General features: G+C 48.8%; 1 protein-coding gene across 8 annotated transcripts in view; it reads right to left on the bottom strand.

Moving 5' to 3' along the window:
- The window catches only part of CADM1 (cell adhesion molecule 1), a 168,545-nt gene that overhangs the window by 17,739 nt on the left and 125,401 nt on the right, over positions 1-25,405 (bottom strand). For 4 of the 8 annotated variants that reach the window (XM_069876636.1, XM_069876638.1, XM_069876639.1 and 1 more), the window contains exons 6-8: positions 15,743-15,842; positions 12,828-13,000; positions 9,045-9,116 (exon numbers count right to left, since the gene is read on the bottom strand). In XM_069876636.1, coding sequence (XP_069732737.1) covers positions 9,045-9,116; positions 12,828-13,000; positions 15,743-15,842 — 345 coding nt within the window. The remainder of the gene's footprint in view (positions 1-9,044; positions 9,117-12,827; positions 13,001-15,742; positions 15,843-25,405) is intronic. The other 4 variants (XM_069876637.1, XM_069876640.1, XM_069876642.1 and 1 more) reach the window with 1 other exon arrangement.

Raw genomic sequence — 25,405 nt, 5'->3', positions numbered from 1 at the left:
ATTATGAAAGCAAAACAAATAAACCCTGCATAATTTAACAAACTGCACCGAGATTTGCATAACCGATTATCAAGCCGTCATTAGCCTGTTCCCACTGCCAACGTGTTGTGTTCTCAGCTTGGCAATCGAATCTAATGCACACTTAAAGACGCCAGCGCTTGCTCTCCTGCTGGGAGCTCTGGTAAGGCTGCAAGGGAAGCCTTCCAAAGCAGAAAGGAGAACAAGAGCGAGGCTGTTCTTTGTTTTCGGGTAGCAATTCCCAAACGATGCCTTGTTTTAACCAAGGAAATGGTGAAGGGGAACATGGTGGTGAAGGCGAGGGGGAAGTTGTCGTTTAGAAAGGGCTGTAAAACTGAGTATTAATTCCTGAGATAGCATCTTGGCATCTACAAATAGTCTCAATTTACTGTCTTCCTGAAACAAAAAAAGTTACATCAGCTTTTACACTAAATAGAGAATCTGCTGAAAGCAAACTTGTATTGACGTGCTGGAAGAGATATTAGTCAAGAAACAGTGCAAACTGGACAGTGCATCTCGCTTCCCCGTCTGGGGACAAAGACCAACAGGTTACAAAAAATAAAGTTCTCAAGCGGTTGTAAGTGCGAACAAATATCCAAGTCAAACAACATGTTGGCTGCAGCTGGAATGACAAAGTTATGATTAGCAAATGGTTTGGATGGTTGCAATAGGAAACACAGAGCAGTTAAAGTTTAGAGTGAGTTTTCGGGAATCCCAGGGCCGTCTTTGAGAAGAAGGATTGCATATACACAGTGCTCCAAACAGGAATAATCTCACGTTAAAGCAAAATAGAGGATGCCCCCCCCACCCCCAACACGGCACGCTACTACAGGGGTTGCGTGGCAAAGGAGAGAAGAATTCACTGTTGCTTTGGGGTGAAATCAATGAACACAGGTAAAACCACACGTACAGCAAACTGCTGACCTGCCTTCACAGCAAAGCACGTCCCCAGCCTTGTAATTCTGCTGCTAAGACAACCCAGAGCCATCAGAGAGGCTGGTTAACTCTAAACACGCTTTCCTGAATCCCAAGTGCCAGGGACTTCTACTGCCTGTTCAAGAATAGCTGTGTCTATGTGTCAGACCAGACACCCAGCGCCCCAGAGAGCTGCCCCCAAGTCCTAGGAGAAAAAAAACATCTCTTCTTCTCAAATATAGGCCAGCAAGATATGACTCGGAGTTATCTCAGGTTGAACAAAGCCAATGGACGGCTCTGTCATCACCCAAAAGCACCATCCTGGTCCTGAGCGTGGGTGTGAAGAGCAGTCACACAATCACACAGGGCTGATGCTTAGCATTTAAAAGGATAAGTTGGGGCTGAGGAAAGGGCTGGTTTACAAGACACAACAAATCACAGAGGATGCAGGAAGCGCATAAACAAAAGAGGCTCAGCGTGGTGCTTTCCATCTCGAGATAAAGCCTTCTCTTCCTAATTGTCATCAGTATGGCAACAAAATATGCTCCACAGGGAGAAGAAAAGTGATGCAATGGCCTTTCAGAATCTACACGTACAAAAGTGCATCAGAGGGCTGGTTTATAACTAAAGAAGGTGTCCAAGAAAGGAACCATCGGCCTCTATAAAGCTGCACATTTCACTTAATCGTGATTTCTTTCTAGCATTACTCCCGAGAACAGAGTTCAGCGTGGCCGGCTCTCGGATGAGGACACACATCGTCTTGCGATACAGATGGTGCTATCTGCCAGCTAAGACAACTCGCACGACACCCGAGTTTTGGGCACTCACCACTTCATTAGGCAGCCACACAAACGCACACACACACGCGCAGAGTTATAAAATTACTGCACGGAGGCATCTGGGCAACATTTAGTTGAGTTACGAGCTCCATCGCTATGCCTCCTCATTTTATCAAATGGATTCTCTCCAACTTTCAACTATTTGCGCACTGTGACAGCCTGGGCCCTCTAAACTCGCCTGTAATTAGTCGGCGGCCTCAAACAGAATGAGCACGATGGAGGAATATTAAAACCCCAGCAGCAGAATTGAATTCACCAACTGGAATGCGTAAGCGGCACCGCTGCGGCCGTACAGGAGCACCTGGTAGAGAGGAGCTTAAACCACTTGGTTGCTGGAAAGAGAATTACAGCAGCACACCAAAGGAACAGATGAATACACTCTTTTAAACTTAAAAAGGTATTAATACGTGTATATACAAAATAAGCATTATTCAATATATTGCTTTTTAAATTGCTTTCTGGACTGAAAACAAAAGCGGGTTCGATCACTCACTTATGCAGCTCTGATTCCTCCTGATTTTCCTCACTGACCAGGGTGAGCACTAACTCCTTCCCATGACTTTTTTTGCAGCAGCCATAGGGACCAGCGTGCAGCATCGCAAACAGGATTTCTGCTTTGTTTCAGGTCTTTAAGGCTACGAAAAAAACCCTCCAAATCCCATCATTCCTACTGGACAAACACCAGTCAGATACCAGCAGGGATCTCCCATTCCAGTAACGAGTCCGAGGGGCAGAGGAGCTCAGCAAAAACACGAGGTGCAAAGTCACTGCTACCTTCTCCCTCACTAAATGCTCCTCAGAAGGACAGATGAAAACGCCCTTTGCATGATAACCCTCTGTGATGATCCCCCTAAAGCGATTCCAGCTTGCGCTGGAAGCTTTTGTGTTCAGGCACGCTGCGACACACCCCGGGGACGTTCCATTTGCGGGCCAGATGTTTCACAAAAACCATCACAATCTGCATGAGAGTTGTATGTGACAAGAACAAAAATATCCCCAAATTAGCGTTGCGGCTCTGGCTGTGTCTTCTCCTGTTTTTCCAGGGGGATCTGGGAGGATTTGGGTATTATTTAACCCCCAGCACGGTGACTGCTGTCCCTGCTCCCACCAAGATCTGGGGTTCAGATGGTGCCTCGCTGCGCTGCCAGGTACCATACAGACCCTAGGCAAAACCCAATCTTCTCTGCTCTATTCACAGCATCTTCCAGGAGGGAACAGGGTCTCCTCCCCAGCTCCCTCTGCCCTCGCTCTACTCAACACCCACCTCTTCTGCCCAACAAAATGATGGTTTCATAGAATCATAGAATCATCAGGTTGGAATAGACCCACCAGATCATCGAGCCCAACCATTCCTATCAAACACTAAACCATGTCCCTCAGCACCTCGTCCACCCGCCCCTTAAACCCCTCCAGGGAAGGGGACTCAACCCCCTCCCTGGGCAGCCTCTGCCAGTGCCCAATGACCCTTTCTGTGAAAAATTTTTTCCTGATGTCCAGCCTAAACCTCCCCTGGTGGAGCTTGAGGCCATTCCCTCTCGTCCTGTCCCTTGGGAGAAGAGCCCAGCTCCCTCCTCTCCACAACCTCCTTTCAGGGAGTTGTAGAGAGCAATGAAGTCTCCCCTCAGCCTCCTCTTCTCCAGGCTGCTTCTGCGGCACCGCCGGTAACAGCAGCTGTGACAGGACCATGTCTGCTGTCACCGGACACGGCACTAAAGACTGAATCATATTTAATTTCATTTTTTGTAATAGGCCTGTCAACTCCTCTCTCTCCCTTTAATGCGGTCACATCCTGGATGAAAATGTCAGAAGAGCGCAGCATCATCTTTAAATTAACTTGACATTTTACCAGGGACAGGCAGGAGCTTCAGCAGGAAGCAAAAGTTAAATAATAAATAATTTGGGGGAACAAATCATTCGGTTGAGCCCCTGCGAGCTGACACCAAGCACCTGGACAAGCTGCAAGCTCGGCGGCTCCTGCTCCGTGCTCGCCGTGTGGGCGTCACCAAAGGGCTGTTTGGAAAAGTAGGAAGGGAAAGCTCTAAAAGATCCTAGAGAGCCAGGCTGGAGCTGAACACCCCATCCGTGTTCGATTTGAGTGAGGAACAAACCTATTTAGGATTCAATTCCACGTGAACACCAGTCACGAGCAACCATCCCTGATGAGATGCAAAGCCTGCAGGTACACAAGTACCCCTGTCATCTCCACGCTGCCTCTTCACCTCCCACAAACCCGCTGCAAGGTGATTTCAGTGACAAATGACTCCCCTTGCATTCTTCCCACCCACCCCCTTCTCAGATCACTGCTGGAATAAACCCCATGCAAGGGTGTGTTTCCACACAACCAGCCGTAATCAGAAAAGAAGAATAAAATCATTATTCTCCTCATTCCGAGTAAGTTTCCTGGCACGTGAATCCATGGTTTGAAAACATCCTACACTGGTCCTTCTCAAATACGTCAGATTTCCATGGATTTTTACTTCTTAGGAAGTTAAGATGGCACAGAAATGAGTTTTTAATGGCTCCCAGCCAATGCCAATGGACACAGAAGCCAAAAGGGGACGAAAGGGGAGCTGGGCTGCTGCACGCCCCTGCTCGAGATGTGACAGTCAGACCCAGCATCAATTAACAGCTCCTGCTTTGGAGCTGGCTGCCTTCTGAACACCTTCGCATCAAACAGAGCTTGCTTGCTCCTGCTGATAAAAATCCCCAGGCTCAAGAAGGAGCACGGAGTGCTTCCAAAGCACGGGCTCGGTGCTTTCCAGCCCAGTTCAGCACGAGCATCTCTGGGAATGTTACACCAAAACCATCGCCTGCAAAGTTTCAGCCCCCTGAACACACAGACCCATTGGCTACTGTGTGTTCTAAGGGTTTAAAATATGTTCTAAAATGGCATTAAAGAGGGGCTGCGGGGGCTTTGCAGCATCAGAAGCATCCAACGCGAGGCTTGAAATCCCGGTACCTTGCCTGCGCGTCGCACCCCCAGGTCTCCACCGAAACCGTTGCCAAGACACCTGCGCGATCCATCTGCAGAGAAGGCGCGAGCGATGCAAATTTGCCTGTACAAATCCTCCTGCCGGCCCCGGGGTGCGGAGGTGTGAGGCCAGAAGGCAGCGAAACGATGCTTGAAAAGGCGGGCTGAAACGCTCCACTCCGCGCTGAAGAGGAGGGCTCCGCTCTTATTAAGAACCTTTATCTCCCAGGAAACAACAGCTGTCCAAACCCAGCATTTCAAGGAGCAACTCCAGAGGTAATTCAAATGATGCAGTTTGCTCTGCTGTATCACATTGTACATCTTAATGAACAAAGCCACAAGGACAATTTGAACTGATAAAGAAGGGCTTGGCAGCGATAACGGCTGAAACGCCAAAGGATGGTCAGAATATCAATGCAGGTGGAGGAGACATAAAAAAAGATCAAACTGTCATGCAGGAAATCTTTTCAAGCACCTACACAGAAGCAAAGCAACAGCAACAGAAGAAAAGCTTTAAAGGTCGTGCCGGTTTGGAAACTTTACCGCTGCTCAGCTTTTCCTTCTCCCGGAAAATAGCAGCAGGTCAGCTTCTCCGAGATCTTCCCCCAAACCTCCCTGCTGTAAAACCACTTTATCGGCTCAGCGTGCCTTTGGAGGTCAAGCCGGCAGCTGCAGCGATGCAGGATTGGGCCATAGAATCATAGAATCACCAGGTTGGAAGAGACCCACCGGATCATCGAGTCCAACCATTCCTATCAAACACTAAATGTCAAGCAATGTCAAGCAAGAGGGGTTGATAAAGGGATCCTTTGCTCTGGAAAAGGACTTTGGTGGGGTTAGGGAGAGCCTGGGAGCACAGGGGTGGGAGGGGGCACCCTGCACCCCATAAAAATGGGGAATAAAGACCGTACGGCACATCCATTGCCTCTCCACTCCCGTTTGCTGCACCTACCGCTCAGGCTCCTGTTTGTCAAGCAGAGTCTCTCATCGCTCAGAGATAAACTCCTTGGGACAGGGTCGCATTTCCGTGTCATGTTTGAACGTGTTTAGAGTAGAAACGCTCAGTGTAAGCAAGTGAAAAAGACGTCTGTCATCAGAACCCGCACAGAAGAGCAGCTTACCATGCACGGGGGTAGCGAACGCAGCCCTTGGAGACTGCTCTGCTGGGTAGCTGGAGTGGAGGAAAATGAATCCAGAACAAATTATCACCAAGAACACAAAAGGACTACTTCCAAGAACATAATTTCCTACGGGCAGCTACTGGAGACGACAGCATGCCTACAGCATGAGCTTTGGACAGAGGAACTGCTTCAGTGCAAAGGTCTCTTCCCTTTTTGCTTTTAAATTAGAACAAAACAATTGCTTTTCAGAACTACCCTGTGGTTTCAGGGGACACGAACTAGGTCAGTATTATACAAGAAATGGGAAAAGGCAAAATAAAACAGATTTCAAGCCCTCCTCATCCTAAGGAAAGGTTTTCCTCCCAGCTGGCTGGCAGCTGACTCGCGCCCAGCCTGGCAGCGATGACAAGGAACCACCCCGTCTGTACCAGAGCACGTATGTCACACAAGAATATGTCATTGTTTTGGTGATGATGGGAATTAAGGTATCAACTGTCTCGCAAGGCTTTGAAAAGTGTTACAACATGACTACGCTATGTAAGTCTACAGATTATGTTAATTCGACCAAATTTTTTTCCAGCTAAAAAGTCTCTCAACTAGCGAAGAGCAAAAGTTTCTGGAGCTCCATATTGCCTGGAAAACATCCCCGTGCACATTTCTGCACAAAGAAGAGAGGCAAAGTCTTTGCTGCTCTTTGTAAGAACAGCTTGCTGAACTTACGGGTAGAAGATATGAAGACACATGTCAAGAAGATTCAGCGTTAGATCAGTGTCAGAGAAAACCAGAAAGATTTCTCTTATCAGCATTAACTAATCTTCCTACGTACCGTGAGCAGAAACTGCTGAAATCGGTGAAGAATATTACATTTTCATAACATTTCCAGCCTTTTCAGCAGTTAAAAGCCATCAAGGAGGTGATGGAGACCCACCTGGGTTTCAGATCCTCCATCCTTGCAAACAAAGGTGTGAGAAAAACAGAGGACAGGCAGGCACTCCTGATCCCAGTGCACTTCTGCCAGGCTGAGAAAAAAGCAACCCACAACGCTGCTTGTAAAGGAAATAAAGAGCTGCCAATCAATGCATCCTCACGTGTGTCTAGTCTATTTTCAAAGCGGTCACCCCCTCCCACAGCACAGCACCCTCACCCAGGGCAGTGCTGATCCTCAGGGCAACGGTTTGCTCCGATGGGAAGTTACTGAGGAGAAATATCTGGGAATGTCACACCAGAAGACTCTCCTTTCCTGGAAGACCATCACCCCTTCATCTCCATGTTCAAAGCAAACCTGGAGGAGGACTTCAAGAGTGATTTCTTACGGAGCCGCTGCCCAGCTGCGGCTGCAAGGGGGCTGAGCAGCTCCTGGGCATCACCGACTCATCGGGCAAGGTGAAAACCTTGCTGGGGCCAGAACCCAGCTGGACCACGGCTACACCTGAATTCAGGTCAGACAGGAGTCCTGCTGATAGCCACTCCTGCCTTCAAGAACCACCTGCCTTGCTGATTTTTCATATGGAAAAGCTACAAAAGGTCTGCAAAGGAGAGCCTGGAAGCTACTGACAATTCACAAACTAATTGCAATGATTGCAGCCGAGAAGCAAACAACAAACCCGCTATGTCTTAGGAACAAGTGCTACTGTGGAGTCTGGAACGGCAGGCGAGGACAGCAACGCTTGGGAAGCCAGTCCTAGGGTGATCCCTACAATGACAGGCTGGTAACACTCCAGTTCCCAGGAAAAGGCTGGTCATTAATGTTTGCAGGCACTGACATAAACATAACGGGGTCAACCACGCATCAAGACAAGTTCTTCCATTTGGCCTTCCAGAATTCACTGAAAGCATGAACAAATTGCCATAAAACAAAAGAAAATGTTCATTCCCACTGAGACCCACGGGACCGGGTTTTTCTGCAAACGGCTCTTAAGGGGACCTTAATGAAGTCTGAAACCTACTCTGAAACGAAAGCTGGTTAAGTTAAGAAATGAAAAACAGGATTGAAACAAAGCGAGCACAGCGCAACACGGGAGAACGTTCGCGGCAGAGTGGCTCAAGCATCCACACTTGGGTGCCTGGAGTTCGGTTTGACTGAGAACCACCTGGAAAGAGGAAGACAGAGAATGGCAAGGGCTGGACAACACGGTGATGGATGCAGACGGCGCACGCAGAGCGCGTTAAGGCACCTTGGAAGAGAGGCTTCAACTGCTCGTCCATGCCAGCGGAGTCTGACTTGGTTGCAAAAAACCTCAGAAGGAAAGAAGCCATGAAACACCCCGAGCAGGACAGTTAGAGTCAGCGGAGCAATGTCGTAACAGCAAATAAAAGGTGAAGGCATTTCCACAGGGGATGGTTTACAGCGACAATAAACATGATGCCGTTAGCTATTCAATGGTCCGTTCTCACCTTCCGTTTGTCACCTCTGCCTCAAAACAAAATAAAACAAGGCAAGCAAAAAGCAAAAGCAGCAGTCGGAATAGAAAAGATCAGAAAAATGGCAATGCAAATGACCACACATAAATCAGAACGACCGTCCTTATGAGTGGGGAGTCGGGTCTAGTGAAGAATATGATGGATGTGGGTAAGAGAGAGAGGTGCCTCAGGAGCAGCTGGTTGGTTTTATTCCTCTCTTTTCTCTCAAGACAGGGAAAATCTCAAAATGCCAAAAGCTCCTCAAAAAGGGTCCTGCAGACAGCGTTCGATTCCATAAAAAAATGACTGGTGGAATCCCCTTTTTTGGGAGAGGGCTTATCACAGAGACAGAGACACCTCAGCACGAGAAAAAGCAGCTCGAGTCCCATGGATTAAACTACTACAGATCAAACTTTCTGCTTCCAAGTCTAAATGGCCCAGAAATGAATCCTGATGGGGCTGAGGCTGAAACAACTCCCCCTGTTAAACGAGCTCTAAGGCTCTTTGTATCCTGCGTTTCCAAGTCCCCAATATCAGCCACCAGTTCCTAAGAGGTTTGTTCTGCCACGGCAATTCCTGCATTTCAGAACCTCCTGCGGTAAGGAACATCCAACTCGTGGCACTGCCGGACTCGCACAGGACTGTGGGTGTATTTGAGGGAGAAAAAACAAAAAAAGCAAGTGATTTCTCGGTTGTTTTTCCCCAGGCTTCACGCTCTGCTTATATACATAAAAGACAATAACATTCAGGACATTTCCAATGGTTATGAAGGTACCGTACCTGTGATGGTGGTAGGGATGGTGGTGGTAGTGGTGGTGGTTGTTGTGGGAGGAGGGATAGTTGTGGGGGGATCTGGATAAAATATAAAAAGGAAAATAATAAAAAAGCAAATTAAGAAAAAAAAAAAACCAAGCAGAACACAACAGCGATCAATACTGATCAGAGAAAAAAACAAGGATGCTAAGAAGCAGTGCGGCTGTCGGACGCTTTTCCTCCTCTAAACCCAGGTGGGGATGGCCCAGCTGGCTTTGAGGACAGGGCCAGATCCTCAGCAGCCGGACACGGCTCCGAGTCCAACCCACGGCTCGGCAGCACCCGGCTCGCTCCAGCTGGAGAATCTGGCCCCAAAACGCTCCCCTTCTGCAAAAAAAAAAAAAAAAAAAAATAAACAAAACCCAGCATAAATTAGTGAATGAGAGAGAGATGGGATGGGAAAGGCATAAGGAAAACAAACTGCACGCGTTCCACACGGAAAAGAACAGTCGACACGTACAGCGACAGCGGGAAGGTTGGGGTTCTCTACCAGGAGGAGGCTTGGGTGAGGGGCCCTGCTCAGGAGCACATGGACATCCCACACTAGCTTCCCAGGGCCCTTAACTATTCTTCCTCTACAAATACACAGCAGTAGGATTTTAAAAACTACTTCAAAGCTAGTAATAAATACAATGAAATGAGACCATCATCGCTACATATCAGTCTCAAGGTAGGGAGAACTTCACCGAAGTCTTCTAATAAAAAAAAGTCAATATTTTTCTGACTATTTCAGGTGAATGCTCCTGGTTTTGCTGCTAATGCAGCGTTAGCAAGAGACACGGGTACAGGATGTTTCTCTCTGTGACTGAGAACCATTTTGGAGACGAGCTTGACCTGTCAAGACTCAAACACGGCCGCTCTTCAAAGTGTTTATGTTACATGCAGAGGCACATCCTCATCGAAATGATTGGGCAGGAGAAGGTAGATATGAGAAGGTGTGAAAGAAAAAATATGTATCAATGCCCAGATGATCAAACTGAATGCGCTAAGTAGTCGGGAAGACTTTGAACTACGGATTCAGTCGGCAATAATGGAGCATGAAACATTTCAGGGGCTTTTGATTTTAGGTTTCCTCTACAGCACGTCAACTTCTCATCGCTAACGCATCTGCTACTCTTTTATCTCCAAGTGAGCTCTCTCAGATTCCCTAATTAATACAGCTGAACTTTAATTATATGCTGCACCTTTATTATATCCCATACAACTTCTTGAAAATTCAGAAGCATCACCTCAGAGCCGGCTTTGCTGGGGAGCAGTTATTTGCGGCTATAAGCGATTATTGTCCTTCCCCTGCAGCCGAAGCATCCCAGTCCCTGCACTCCCTGGCTCATAAAATCCTACGGCTCCTGGGGAGCAGCGGAGAGCGAAACAGCAGAACCAGAGGAAGAGAATCCCCGGCCTTTCACCAGGGACCAGCAAAGGCCGATAGGCATCGCTCGCCTCAACTGCCCAGGGAAGATGCTGGGCAGCAGGGTCTTCCTCAAGAAAAGCAAATAAAAATGATTGTGTGGAACGAACTTTAAAAATAAATATGTTTTTGGCATGTGTGGATGATTAGACATCCTCATAGCACGTGCGCAGCGGGGAAGGTGTGTTAAGCCCAGCTCAGCAGCAAGTTATTTCCATGCCCTGCTTGCACCCTTGGCACCTAAAGCCATTTCCCTGCAGCTGCATCCTCTGGGATGGAGCCCAAATCAACCCTGCCTCTAACGGTGCTCGGACCACAGCTCTGCTCAGGCCATCACTGCGACACCTCAGATCCATAATTCCCCCCACTTCCCAAGGTAACGTGATCCCGGGGAGCTTTGCCCTCGTAATTGGTGGGAGCCACCCCATCTGCAGTGAGGCCGAGGGCGAGCAGCGAAGCCCGGTCTCCCGCTGGCTCTCACGTTACGCCTACAGAGATGTAGGACACAAATTCCTGATTATTTGCTGCCTTTTAGTGGGGAGAGGTGCCAAGGGCTGGAGACTTAAACGCTTTCCACTGCCGAGTGGGGCGAGACCAGCACGCTCTGCGAGTTTGGTTCTGCATCAGAAGGCTTCAGATGATGGCCACAGCCCAACTGCTGCCTCCACACCAGCACCTCTGGATTTCTCCCTTTCAAATTCAGGGCTGACAGGGTTCTTTATAATATCCAGCATGCTGGATTCCACTGGAATGCTCCCAAATGTGCAGAAACTGAACGTGATGGGATGTAAAACCACGATTTGACTGTGAGCTCCTGATAGACCATGGAAGCCCTCCCCTATGTGGCTAAAACATCTGCCAGATGCCTGAAGTCCACAGGTTTACATCCCCTTAATATAATATTGTCTCAGGTGCCTCCCTGCGGATTTAATCCTGAGGGGGAGCAGTGCTGATAGAGTCCTGGGTGGTTCAGTTCTCGCCCGCAAGCAAAACTCAGAACAATTAACAAGGGCAAGAGTTCCTACAAGCTCCAAACCCAGGTCACTAACGATGGTGAGGGTTGATCTAGCACTTACTTGGGACAAAAGAGGCACATGAACTATGCAAGGAATGACACCGCCTCATCTATAACTGCTGTATGGCAGCAGATTTCCATAGTTTAAATCTCACGGGGAACTCCGTGCCCTATTTCAGCTTCTTTCCTGTGTCTCCACAAAAAGTGGCTGTTTCTTTAAACACCGATGTAGACAAAGGGTTTGTTTTATACCACAAGCATACAAATTATCCCCTCATAAATGAATATCTGACTTCATGTTGTAACCTGGAGTCCTTGGGAGCTACAGGCACTTGAAAGCTACCTGTATGATGTGGCAGAGGGCCTTGATTTCAGCTCAAAGCTACAGTCTCGGTGTTGCCTTCAATCTTTGGGCAAATTTCTAAGACTGGGTTTAAAATGGCTCACGCGCAGATGGCGTCTGGCCAGGCGATGTCAGCTATTTATCTGGATCGGGGACTGCAAAGCTTCAAGCAGCTCTTGCATGGAGCGAACCTCAAACCAAAGCAAATTACCATCTCATCCAAGTAAGAGGCAATAAATACCCACCGCAAGCTTAGTCCAGCCACACCGTAACCACTCACAGCAGGTAAAGAGTAAATATGCAGCCCAGAGGAACTGCTCGTAAATACGCTGGGGGATCACTTGCTGAATCTTTATGTCATGCAGCGCCTTGGGAGAGGAGCCTAAGGTTTACAGCAATGGCAAAGTCATGCAGAGGAACTGGAGGATTAAAGGACGTACTTCATGGCACTTTGGATGCTGAGACATGGCCCCAGACAGGCTTAAAGCATCTCATTCCTCCAGTATATTTACTAGTTTGGGATTATCTAGGGATGCTGGCTGACTCTTTGGTAATTTAATCAGGGAACTAAAGACCTGGAGCCCCCCCAACACCCCCGTCGTCCCCGGCCATTGCTGGAGAAGGTATTACAAAGGAAAAGGAACTATTGGAGAAGCCCTAGGAGAACTGTCTGGCCAGAGAACTTCCCAGTTCTCCCCGTGTCCCTGCTCTGGCTTTTCCTCACACTTCACCTGGCAGCACATGAGTCCCTGGAGGAGGGAGCTCACCGGGTGCTGGGACAGGCTCTGCACGACACCGAGACTCACGGAAGCAAAAGGAATGGATTTCCAGTCCCTGCCCCAGCCCGGTGTCAGCGCAGACGTGTCGGAGCTATCTGTAAATCTCGCATTAAGCAAACTGTTAACGTCTGTCAAGTTTTCAGAGCGCGGTATGTTGCAATTACGTGTAAATGAGTCTAGAAGAACGGTGGTTTTTCTCACGTACCGTATACAAACAGCATGTAATCCGCATGTGATTTCCCCACCGCGTTTGAAGCCTCACAGCGGTATGTACCATTATCTGTTTTGTTTAGGTTACTAATGAGAAGGTTTGAACCAGACACTACAACGTGTTGAGGCATCTCATCATCTACTCTTAACCACCTCATGTCCGTAGGCCTACAGAGGAGGGAGAAAAAGAAACAATCACATTACTATTTTCCTATGGTCAAGATGGCATCTTCAATAGTTCATCCACAGACAGAAAGCCCAAACCAAGAAAAACTGTAAAGAAACAACACATACTTTTTTGCACTACTCAAGCCCAGATGCTGTCAGGCTTCCTCAATTTAAATTTATTTTAACCCAACAGGAAACTGAATCCAGACCTTAAATTTTCTGAAAACACTAATGCAAGCAGGAAGAAAGTTCATTAGTGGTTAATCATTCGCTTAATTCGGTAAACCTGAAACCTTTGAGGCTATGGACTAGAGGTGCATCCACAGGGAGCTCTGCGTGCAGATCTGGACAGCATGTGGCAGAACAAGGACGTTGTTGTCAAGCTTGAACCCTTCCACAAAGCGACGTGATGGCCCTGGTTCCCTCAGGGGTGGCAGTGCCGCTCGCTAAGAATGTCTGAGCTGCTGGAGCTGAGGAACACCCTTCTCCTTTCCTCCTCTCCCCAGTCCCACCTGGCTGCCCCTCTCCCACATCCCTTTGCTACCAGAACCCAAATGAGCGTGGGGTTGGCATCGTTCAGGGAATGAAGTTAGGGTGTTTGGTTAGAATTAGTAAAGAGAGTGAGTGCTGCGGGGCGTGGGAAGGCAGGGAGGGCTTTTGTCTTTCTTAATTTATTATTCTTATAGTCGTTAAGCAGTAAGGACAGAGCAGCTCCGCCTGAGCCAGCCTCTCCCAGGTTGGACTTTGCTGGGAGCTCGTGCTGCCAGGTGTCTCATGGGCTTGGGCTTTTCCATCTGCTGGTGGAGATCATGGTGGAGAAGCTCCTGAAGTTCCAACAGTCCAGCCACACGACTGGGATGGACACAACCCTGGGAAACCCACTGGGCTATCGTTTGCCGGCTGCAAGGCTGATGTCTGGGCTTGGCCAAGGGCTCAAAGCTGCTCTCCTGGCTTCCAAGCAGCCAGCCCACAAGCCACAGCAGGGCAGCAGCAGTGCTGGAGGAAGCAGAAACGCAGTTGAACCTCAGCAGGGGTGGGAAAGGTGGTGATTTCCAAAGGCTGTTTGTGATTCTGGAGCCCCAGGGCTGTGTGCACTATGAGCACGCTGCTTCTCAGAGACCTGGCTCACTCTCAGTCTCCTATAAGTGACTGTTTCATCTGCACCTTCCCACTTTTCTCATCATCTTGGGGGGCCTTTGTGTTTAATCTAACAAAATGACTGTACTAATACCAAACCAGATATTTCATCTCTCTGCTCTTCCCCGTTCCTCGGAGCTTCCCTCCCCAGTGTTTACGTTGCCAAATTCTGCTGAGAAATGAGCCTGGTTTAACTGGAGCAACGTCCCTGTTCATCTTAAACCTCTGGAAAGGATTTTATGAAGTGAGCGTCTTAAAAAACATCGAGCCTGTTATTTTACTGTGTATTTTCTCATGCTCTGAGAGACACAGGTGAAGTGACCTACATAAGCGAGTTCCTAGCATCACCGTAACGTTAAGCGGCGTGCTGCCGGGAGGTGTGTCTGCCTTATTTAACGTGTGTATGTCTTATTCGTAGCCTGGAAGGAAAAAAAAAGGTAAAGAAGCCTATTCATTAAATTCCCAGATGATAGCAAATGGGAGGAACAGCGGAGAGGAGGGATGCCCAGGGGCTCTGACAGCCTCCGAGCGGGGAATAGATATTAAAACAGAACTCAGCAGGGGACGTGCCAGTCCCTAATGGATGGGGAAGGAATCAGCCCCATGCCAAACAGAAATTGGGGAGCAGGAATCAACAAAACAATCTGGGAGAGGAGGTGCGCTACCAGGGGGATGGCAGGACCCCCAACCTCCTCCCCGCTGAGCGCTGCCCCCGCCAGCAGCTTCCAGCCCGGCTCCACCTGCGGGAACGCCGCAGCTCTGGGCACGCTACCAAGGAGACGCTGACAGCTCTCGGGGATGTTTGCAGGAGTCTTATGAACATGACAAAAATAAGAAAAAGGAGAGGAAAATACTCGACAGCCATAAATCCAAGTGGAAGAGGAAGGATTCCAAAAGAAAAAATAAAAAAATACAAAAAACCACAAACCAAAAAGTGGACAAAACTGAAATTCGAACAACAATGACAGTGTGGAAGGAAATCTACCCTCCCTTGCCAGGATTGTCCTGATGAATAAATTGCTTCAACTATATAAGAGCCTCAAGGGCATGGCAAGAAGAGGAGAAAGAATAAAAACCTGCATTTCATAAAAAACCATACAGGGCACCAAAAAGAGAGGAAAATCATCGCAGAGTCAATACGAGACCAGCTGCCTTACCTCGGGGATCCATTCCACCTCTACGAGAGCTCAGTCCTCGGGTGCCAGCCCTACCTCTGCATCCCGGCACCTCGGCAGGACTCAGGACTATTCATTGCAGCCGGCTGCCCCCCAGACCATTCCCTGTGGGAAGAGGTGGACACGGCACCCGGGCCACCACCCTCCTGCACCCGCGGGCTCTGCCGAGCTCTTCTAGGAGCCCTTCCAGTGGAATTCCCACAGCCATTCGTTATATAGGAATAAATGCAAATCAAAACAGACGTCTCTAATAGTGTGGCAGATGCTCAGGTGCAGCAAGCATCCCTTTTTTTCCCACCGTTCCATCCTCTTCGCAGCAGAGAATGGCACCTGGAGCGTCTGCAAACGCAAAGAGCGTCTGCGTGTTTCTGCATCGCAACCGGGTCCCTGCGGCCAGCCCGGCCCCCTCCTCGGGAATTCTCCTACTTACTGTGGTTTTCCAATCGCTGCGCACGTCAGCTCCAGCGGCTCCCCTTCTCGCGTCAGGCCTTGCACCGGGTAATTCTGAGAAACCCGCACTTGAGGCTTATCTGCGGGACAAAAACAGCGGCGTGTAAATCATCGCACCCACCCGGAGCAGTCGCCTGTGCGCCTAAAGTCTCCTCCACGAGCTCGGCACGTGCTCGGTAGCCAGAAAAGGAGGAGCCAACAGCCCTTTGCACCGCGGTCGCTGTGCCATGTTTCCCAGGAAAGACGTTTTCCTGGAGTTTATCCCTAAACTCACTTGAGCTACAAGAACTCATTTGCCTCCACATTGTGGTGAAACCACAGATGGTGGTGGCTCTCCAAGAGAATCCATTTTATCGGGTGTCGTACATGACTGTGTGACAACCCCTGGTGTCCACGCATGTTAATATGTTAGGGTCTACAAGAGACGCTGGTTAGAAACACAAAGAGAAGGTGCAGCCTTTGTTCAAACAACAGAAGCGTTTATTCCATCCAAACGGAGCTCTTCTAAATCCTAAAATAAACACAGAGAGTTAAAGCGTTCGTAGTTAGGGAGCAGCTCAAAAACACTTGAGTGAGACCCTGCAGGAAAAACAAACCCAAACTACAGACCCGAAGCCCACAATTAAAAAATTCATTATCTGCTACAAGTGAAACACAGATTAAAAACGCAACCTAAGCTGTAGCTAAAATGTTGTCAGCGCGAGAAATCAATTCAATGCTACAAATGCCATTAAGCCACATATATTTTTCAGGCATTTACTCAACTGTAAGGAACAAAGGAAGGCAAAAATATCAGTATGCATAAAGGTTGGAGCCATGTAAATGTTTCTATTCCCTTTGAGAGTAACCACTACCAAAAATATTGGCTTGCTGCATTTTATTAACTGTGTTTAACTCATTAACATGCTTCCTATGGAATAACGGAGATTAGGAGAAAAAAAAAACCCGTGTCAGGATTTAACCAATTTAAACTCTCATAATTTTCAGTAATGGAATAAGCTACATGAGTAAATCCTCTCCCGAGATGACTGCGCACAAACATTTTATAAACTAATCCCCAGTACAGATGCTGCTCGCAGCTATGAGACGGGGGCGGCTCCGCACTGGGATCACGATGCTTCAGGGCTGCCGCGGAGTCCCAGTTCCACTGGAAATGTGGGAGACTCCAGCATGCCTGAAACCCACATTTAACACTTTGCACGGGGAAAATAAAAATGTGGAAGCGAATGGAACGTTCCAGGATTAAAAAGGTCCTTCCTAGGAGGGTGGAAGGGAGGTAGTTGAGTCACCTTCCCTGGAGGTGTTTAAGGGACGGTGGATGAGGTGCTGAGGGACATGGGTTAGTGTTTGATAGGAATGGTTGGACTCGATGATCCTGTGGGTCTCTTCCAACCTGGTGATTCTATGATTCTATGAAAGCATCTCTGAGCGTGCCCTTAGCCACAGGGACTGGTCCAGGACTGGGAGCCTGGCAGGGAGGTGGCACAAGGGCGCACAAGAAAAGCAGGGAACAGTGGATGGAGCTTGGTCTGTGCCACTCAGGATCACGACACGAGCACTTTCGCCATGGACAGATGCGGGAAGGCGAGTTACACCCAGTGTTGTGCAGCGAGTACATCACGAGCAGCATCTTAACTGCTGTGCTCACCGTTCATTCACATTTCCCACCCCCCGGCCATCTGCTCGCTATTTATTATTTGCTTTGCAGCCGGAGACACGGATGGTATCGCACCCCGTGCTGTAGGAAGAGCAGAAAAACCTTCTCATCCCAATTTACAGGAGAACGCAAAGACTACAGCCCTGCATGCGGAGAAAGCTCTGAGCAACATCTTCTGCGCTCACTACTCCTGGTGCTCCCATCCCCTTCTCATTAGATAAATTTTAGTATTTCTAATGAGCTGTTTACCAGCTGACAATTACTTATGGAAATCGGGAGAAATACACTGAAGGCTGGTGAACGAGCTGCAGACTAAGTGAGCTCTCCCAGAACTACAGGAGGCAAGCGCTTCCATTTCAGCTTCCCAGCCCCACAGCCTTCATTAAACAAACGAAGGCAGCAAAGTGAACCCGCACCACTCGGATCTGGACGCCGCAGAGACGTCACCTGCAACGTAAACCTGGGCTCTATCAGCACACGTGCACGCACTCGTGAAGACAAGAGCGTTCCCGATGGAGTTATCAGTTATCGCTGTGAACATCTCTCCTTAGCAGAGCTCGCCAGCGTGCTGGTAATTACAGCAGGTACTTAGGAAACTGCTCCTCAAGTCAGAAGGGTTCAGAAGGAGGGCTGGGAACCATGAGAGCCGACATTTTAATTAGGCTTACACTACATAAAAATTTCACTTGCTTCAACCAGTAATTTGGCGGGGGGGTTACAATCAGAATCATGGAACGGTTTGGGTTGGAAGGGTTGGAAGCCCATCCAGTTCCACCCCTGCCACTGGATCAGGGGCTCCAAGCCCCATCCAACCTGGCCTTGAACACCTCCAGGGATGGGGCAGCCACAGCTTTTCTGGGCAACCTGGGCCAGGGTCTCCCCACCCTCACAGCAAAATATTTCTCCCTAAGATCTCATCTCAATCTCCCCTCTTTCAGCTGAAAACTCTTCCCCTTGTCCTCTCCTTGCACTCCCTGATCAAGAGCCCCTCTCCAGCTTTCCTGGAGCCCCTTGCAGTGCTGGAAGCTGCTCTAAGGTCTCCCCACAGACTTCTCTTCTCCAGGCTGAACAACCTCAACTCTCTCAGCCTGTCCTCGTACAGGAGGTGCTCCAGCCCTCGGATCATCTCCATGGCCTCCTCAGGACTCACTCCAACAGCTCTGTGTCCTTCCTGTGCTGGAAGAACATGCCTTTATCTAATCCTAAATTCTACATCTACTTTAAGCATCCCATCTCACACAGAGTCGCTGCATTTTCTACAGGCTACAGGCTGTTAGCAAAGCTGTGTGAAATGCCGAGCGCTGTGGGATCCTGAGCTCGATTCCCACACACGATCGTGGCCTTCAGTAGCCCACACTGGTAAAGTTGTGATGTGTTTCAAGGTCTGGGCAAGCAGTGTGCCACCTATTAACTACGTTATTAGAAAGCCACATTCTGGTGGCCACATCTGTGGATGTATAGTCTGGAGCAGCGTGACCTCGGGTGGTGATCCAAGGCATCAAGCAGGCAGCAGCAGAGTTTTTACCAGCAAACACATTCCAGCAACCTGAAATTCTCAACTTGGAACTCCATAAAATCACACTGCTGGATTACTACATAAAAATAAACGTTTGCACCTATGCATCGAAGCCACCACACTCCACTGGCAGCCAATTAGATCCAACAACCCAAAGCTATTTCCTCGTACGCCTGTTTCTAGCCGCTTAAAAAACCAGCCTGGTAATTTAATAAGGCACCTTTATTAAGCTAAATTCATTCAAAAGCTAGAGTGATATACAAGGTTAAATACCAGGAGTCTAAAGGTTATGCTGTAGCAGCAACCAATTTGAAAAACTTATTACAAACCCATTCTGCGTTTGATGAGGTTTCTTTTACAACAGGCACGACGGGCGCCTGCGGGAGAGGGAACCTCAGCCCTGTGGGTGGGAACGGCGGCGTTCTTGGTGGGGACAACAAACCCAGCTCCTCAGCCGTGCCCCGGCCCCAAGACTAAGAATGCTCCTTCCCCTGCTCCCTGCTGGACAGCCTACAATTCATCGAGCACGGGGATGGTGGAGACTCCTCCAGTTGATTCACAGGCACCTGGTGGTTCCGATGGAGCCCAGCTCCTCTCCCCTTTGGATTTCTCCCTTAACACTCCTCGTGTTCAAGCTCCATAGCTTGGAAGTTACCAAAATACTCCAGTTATTCTGCATTTGTCCCAGTTCTTCCTATCAGCTGCCAGCCCAGTTTCTGTGCCATCAGCAAATATGATTAACAGTGACTTTTTAAGAACTTGAGATGATTCATGGGAGCGCTGAGCAGCATCAGGCCAAGCACCCAGGCCAGTGCATTCACTCTAAAAATACCCTCGCTTGCTGATTACTCCCTAATGACTATCCTTCGAGATCTGCCAGTTAGTGATTTCTTAATCCATTTAAATGTGCGCTCCATCGATAACGCTTAGATCTCATTAATCAGCCCAGATATCACGTTATACCGAGTTCAGTGCCTTACAAAAGCCTAAGCCTATTATTTCTACCCATTTCCTTTCATCAGCACAACCGATGACCTCAAAGACAGGTGAGCTCATCATCTCAAAGTGAATCACTAGGTGGATCTGGCAAGCCTGACCTCCTCACGTGCCCAGGGATGCTGCGGTTGGGTCAGCCTCGGGACCCTCTGCTGCGTCTCCCTCCCTTCCACTCCTTCCCAGCTCCTTAGCAGGGCTGCACTCAGAAACAAAGCCAAGGACAAACTTTTGAGTCACGTTCCCTGGAGATGTTTAAGGGACGGGTGGACGAGGTGCTGAGGGACATGGTTTAGTGATTGAATGGTTGGACTTGATGATCCAGTGGGTCTCTTCCAACCTGGTGATTCTATGATTCCCCAACCACCTCTTCCCGAATGTCTAGCAGAACCTCTGGAGCTCCTGGAGGCATCAGCCAGCACTCCAGAGGTGGTTTTGGGCATGGGAAGTGCCACAGGCTTCGCTATCCATCCTATAGGTAAATTCTCAGCCACCGCAGCCCACAAGGATAAAAACCGTTATCTGGAAGTACAACCACATTCTTAAGGAAAAGGCTGGTTTTCTTGGGAAAGGCAAGGCAGAGCGTGAAAGGCGGTTATGTTCTCGCCCTCATGCTGCTCCCATGAAATGCAATCAGAACATGCATAATGAGGAAAGTACCTGCCATAGATTTATCTCTGTGGTTGCATCCAGTAATTTCCCTGTGCACAAGGGCTGCGAGGAGCTGGTAGAGAAAACCTGCATTGCACTCGACCTACGGGCTCTTTGGGGCTCTGCCAACCAGACCAAAGTTGAGTCATCGCCCAGCAGCAGCTCCTGGCCCTCCAGCAGCCTCTGTGTGAGCGATACGTCTCCTACGAGGCAGCAATCTGTCTGCCCTAAACTCAAACCCTGCACTGAAACAGCCATTAAAACACAGAGAAACCATCGCGGGGAGCACGACTTCTTTTCCAAAACCCAGGGAACCCTCACCAACCACTACCAGCAATGAACCAGTCAACCCTTCCCAGTAGAGGTTGGCAGACAGCAGAAAGCCTTCTTCCCACCAGTTGTTTTGGGGGAAAACCATACAAAATCAGGAATGGGGAAGCCAGGAAAAGAGGCTGGGGTCCCCGGCGCTGGTATGGGCACCAACCAGCAGCACCCAGGATCTCCTTGAGGGCTGGATTGCATGACAAGAGGGGCTCCCTAGGACCTCGGCATGTTCCCAGTATAGGATTTCTCTCTCTCTGCTCCAAATTATCACTAAAAATGTACATTAAGAACTATCAATGGCCGGTTTCTTCACAGCAGAGAAGCTCCCGCTGCAGGTGTGGGATGGGGAACTGCCACACGCCGCTCAGCACCTTCTGCGTCGCTGGACTGTTTGCCAGCGAAGACAACCACAAAATGGATTCTTTCAATGATTCAGCTGAAAATCCTTTCGCCTGCACTGTGAAACTGGGGCCCGAGTCCAAGTTTGAAAAATCCATTTTATGATTACTGTATTAATTGCTGACGCGCACCTCTTGGCACAAATGATGACAGATGGCATCCCCAGGAGAAGGATCCCACGGATCAAGCAGAGCTCCCATCCACTTTAAAGTAATTCCAGCTTCAAAATCACCTAGATGATATTTTATGCATTTTTGGGGCACTATTTGATCCAGCTCCTCATCTCTGCTTTGCTCTGCAGCCCAATCTAACAACTCAAAAAACCCAGCTCCTGCCAGTTTCTGTGTCTCACCATGCTGGAATTCCAGGGAAAGAGCTGAAGGAAGATGCTTTTCAAGTCAACATTTACAGATGGGTTTAAAGCAGGGAGAAGTTGTGGCTGCCCCATCCCTGAAGGTGTTCAAGGCCAGGTTGGATGGGGCTTGGAGCCCCTGATCCAGTGGGAGGTGTCCCTGCCCATGGCAGGGGTGGAACTGGATGGGCTTTGAGGTCCCTTCCAACCCAAACCATTCCATGACCCTAAAATCACACAGATTTGCTTGTCAAGAAGTGAGGTGTTCAAGAAACGTGTGGCCATGGCACTTTGGGACATGGTTTAGCAGGCACGGTGGGGTTGGGCTGGATGAGCTGAGAGGGCTTTCCCAACCTTAATGATTCCAGGATTCTATAAATAAGACCTGCACCAGAGACAGCTCAGCCCCAGCAATCCTGCACCTTCTCCTCACGTTTCCCAAGGACAAGAGGCTGCATTGCTGATTTTCAGCCAAAACACTGCAATCCATTAAATAAACAGACCTTGTGTTTAAAATAATGATCGCGCCTATGGCTGGCAGTTCACAACCTGTCATGAAAAGCTTTTTGACCCCAAACTCGACTTGGCAAAACTCGACCAGAGGCATTAAAATACTCAGCCTGCAGCAGGAAAAGGAAAACTGAAGTCAGTCAGGCAGAGTGGGTATAAACACTTCCCTTCTAAATATTTAAGTGCTCGTTGCTGCTTAAAGCCTGCAAAATGCAGAGCCCAGCCCGCATCGCGCGCTCCCCACTCCCAACAACGTTCCTCCGAGAAAACCTTATTAATGAGCTTGCAAACGAGCACCCAACTGGGAAATGTCACAAACAAGAGTGGCTAATGCCCCAGAAAATCAAATAACTGAACACTTGGCTGATTGTGGTGCTTTTTATATTTACTAAAAGAAAAGGGAAAAAAAGCTTTAAAATCAAAGTTTCTGAAGGGGTCAACACCTCGCTGAACAAAAACAACTCGTTTATGCGTTTTTAGAAATCTCCAGATGATAAATTACGCTGATGTTAATCGCTTCACTGCATACGATGCAATTAATATTTGTACTCGATAGAAATACCAGGATTGCTGGAGATGTGACGGCAGGCAGATTTGGCTCTTTTTTAACATAACTGGGCACAAAAAACTCTCCCACTGCAACAGCAGAGGCTGAAACAGATTCCATCGGTGCCTCTTTTGAAAGTACATGCGTAGATACTATAAAAATGAACGCACAATTAATTATAACCGCAGAAGATGACAAAAAAAGCCAGCAACCCAGAGAAAATGCCAGATCAAGACTTCGACACTTCCACTTCCAGCATCACGTAATGAGAAAAGGAAAAGTACCGCAAAGGCTGAACTTCAACATCTCCGGGAATATCTGGTTCCATTCAATTCCTTAATGATATTTTAATGCGTTTTGTTGCTTCATTTCCTTTCTAAAATTACCCTCGAGGCACTGCTCTCCCACCCCTCGCTGCTGGATCGGCATCACGAAGGGAAAGCCGCCCTGGCCAGAACCAGGGGATGGTTTCACATCAACCCCCTGCAATGCATGGTGGCCAAGGACACGGGGCGATGTGCTCACCGCCGTGGTTGTTAATCACGCGTGGAAGCGTGAATCAGCCACGAGTGCCCAGTACCGCTTGTCCAACTCCATTTGCTTTTGAGGAACATCACCAGGAGGGTTCCATACCGGTCACAGAGCGCTTGTGTGCAGAGATCTCTTTTGAAGAACACCCTTAGGTTCACGTGGAAGCGTTTATCTCACAGCTGCACAAAGCTGAGCCACGTTACTGAACAATAAACAGCAGGACGAGAGCAGGATGAGCTGATACCCAGCAGGAATCGCCCCAGTCACAGCTCTGCTGAAGTCCTCCCCCAGCACCTGCAATGTGAACGGGCTATTGATTATTAAAGTTAGGCTCAGGGGACAGTAAGAGGCGATCACACCTATCATGAAAGCATATCAGGTAACGCAGTATTTCTGTTATTCTGCTGTCACAGAAGCCTCCTTGCACAGAAGCGGAGGAGCAAGAGACCCAGTCCTCCCTCTCAGGGATGTGATGGTCTGAAATTGCTCTGCCTGGTCCCCACCGAGAGCACCGGCTGCTTCCCTCCTCCCAGCTCCAGAAATCCAGAACAACCCCAACTGATGAGGAGGAGGAGGCAACACATCCAGAAACGTGGTCCTGAGGTCACCGAGAAACTGAAACCACCCCAAACCCCAGCGTCTGCAATTTTCTTTGACGTATGACACAGAAGAAAATGTTCCAATGAATTGTTCTGAAACCTGAGCAAGGAGGTCACTGCAGACTAAAATCTCTGCACCTTTCTTCATTTTTTTTTAGAAAAGGAGAACGTTTTAATAAAATCAACACACATTTTAGGCAAGACCTCCAAACAGGCTGAAGTACCAACACTCCAGATTGTCAATGACACTGAAGAACCTCGTTTCCCAAAAGACATCTGACACACCCAGCTTCAAGAAAACAACCTTAAAAAAGGAGAACGAAGGAACTTGGAGGGGGAAGCTATGGCTCCCTCCCTCTCTGCCCTCCACCACCCCCAAGCTGCGCCCCAGCTCTGCTTTCCATCCTCTCCTGGTGGAGCTACAAAAGCCACCACCACAAAGCGTGAGGAGCAGCAGCAGCAGGTTCCTCTTGAAAAAAAGCAGGAGCATGTGAGAGAGGAAACTCAGGAAATACCTGCTTGCGTTTCAAGCTCTCCTGCCTCAAAAGGGCACAAACCGCACACAGTCCAGTGTTTGTTCCCTTTTCCAGGTTGTGTTTTGAGTTGTTCCCTGTGCTGGCAAGGGGTGTCTCATCTCTCCCTTCCCCACTTTGCACACTGAGCAGGTTTTCTGTTTTCTGCTTGCTTTTTTTTTTTAGGCAATCGCCCCCCCCCTCAACTTTTGAGTTGCATTTTAGAACAAATCTCTCTGTACTCTGAAGTTAAGTCAGACAAAGAACACCTCATTATCTGAGAAGGCTCCATCCATCATCCGCCTGTCCTTCCCCACCGCATTTCATGCTCGAGTTGGATACATTAAGTGCAGAGAAATACAATGTCTGCTGAGGGAAATATTTTCCTGTGCCCTGCTGGTGTTCCAAAGGGGTGGATCCGCCGTGCCCTTGGTGGGAACGGGCAGGACTTACGTGGAGGGAATGTAAGAGCAGGGATCTGAGCAAGCAACACAGCTAAATGACGTGGAGCAACGCCTCTCCAGCTGCAGCAAAAGCAGCAATGACCACACGTACAGGATGACAGCGAGTGCTGGAGACTGGGCAGTGGTTGCACCTGCAAGGTAACAGCACGGTCAGCAGAACCACAAACAGCAGTCAGGGGGGAGTCCTCATCTCTGACTGCAAATCCTGCATCTAAAAAGCAATCAAGAAGCATCAATTAGCTCTGATGGCCCAGGAGGCCAAGCCCAGGCCCACGGGAGCTCTTATCAAGATGCCCATCCACGAAGACAAGAGGATTTTCCTCCTGCTCACTCTCTCCCAGGAGCAGGAAAAGGTTAAGGGTAAAAATTTGCCTTTTCATAGAATCATAGAATCATAGAATCACCAGGTTGGAAGAGACCCACTGGATCATCGAGTCCAACCATTCCTATCAAACACTAAACCCTAAGTTCACGTCCAACAGCAGGTATTAAATGCGAATGTCTGGATGCACTCCAGCACATGAAGTCCCGAAGCCGCTAACTGCTGGAAGCCGCAAGGTTATGACGCACGACATGTTCTTCTGCTGG

The sequence above is a fragment of the Phaenicophaeus curvirostris genome, chromosome 25 (assembly GCF_032191515.1).
Source record: "Phaenicophaeus curvirostris isolate KB17595 chromosome 25, BPBGC_Pcur_1.0, whole genome shotgun sequence".
Taxonomy (NCBI): Eukaryota; Metazoa; Chordata; class Aves; order Cuculiformes; family Cuculidae; genus Phaenicophaeus; species Phaenicophaeus curvirostris.
The sequence above is the reverse complement of the archived record's forward strand: the minus strand, read 5'-3'. Positions and strand labels throughout refer to the sequence as shown.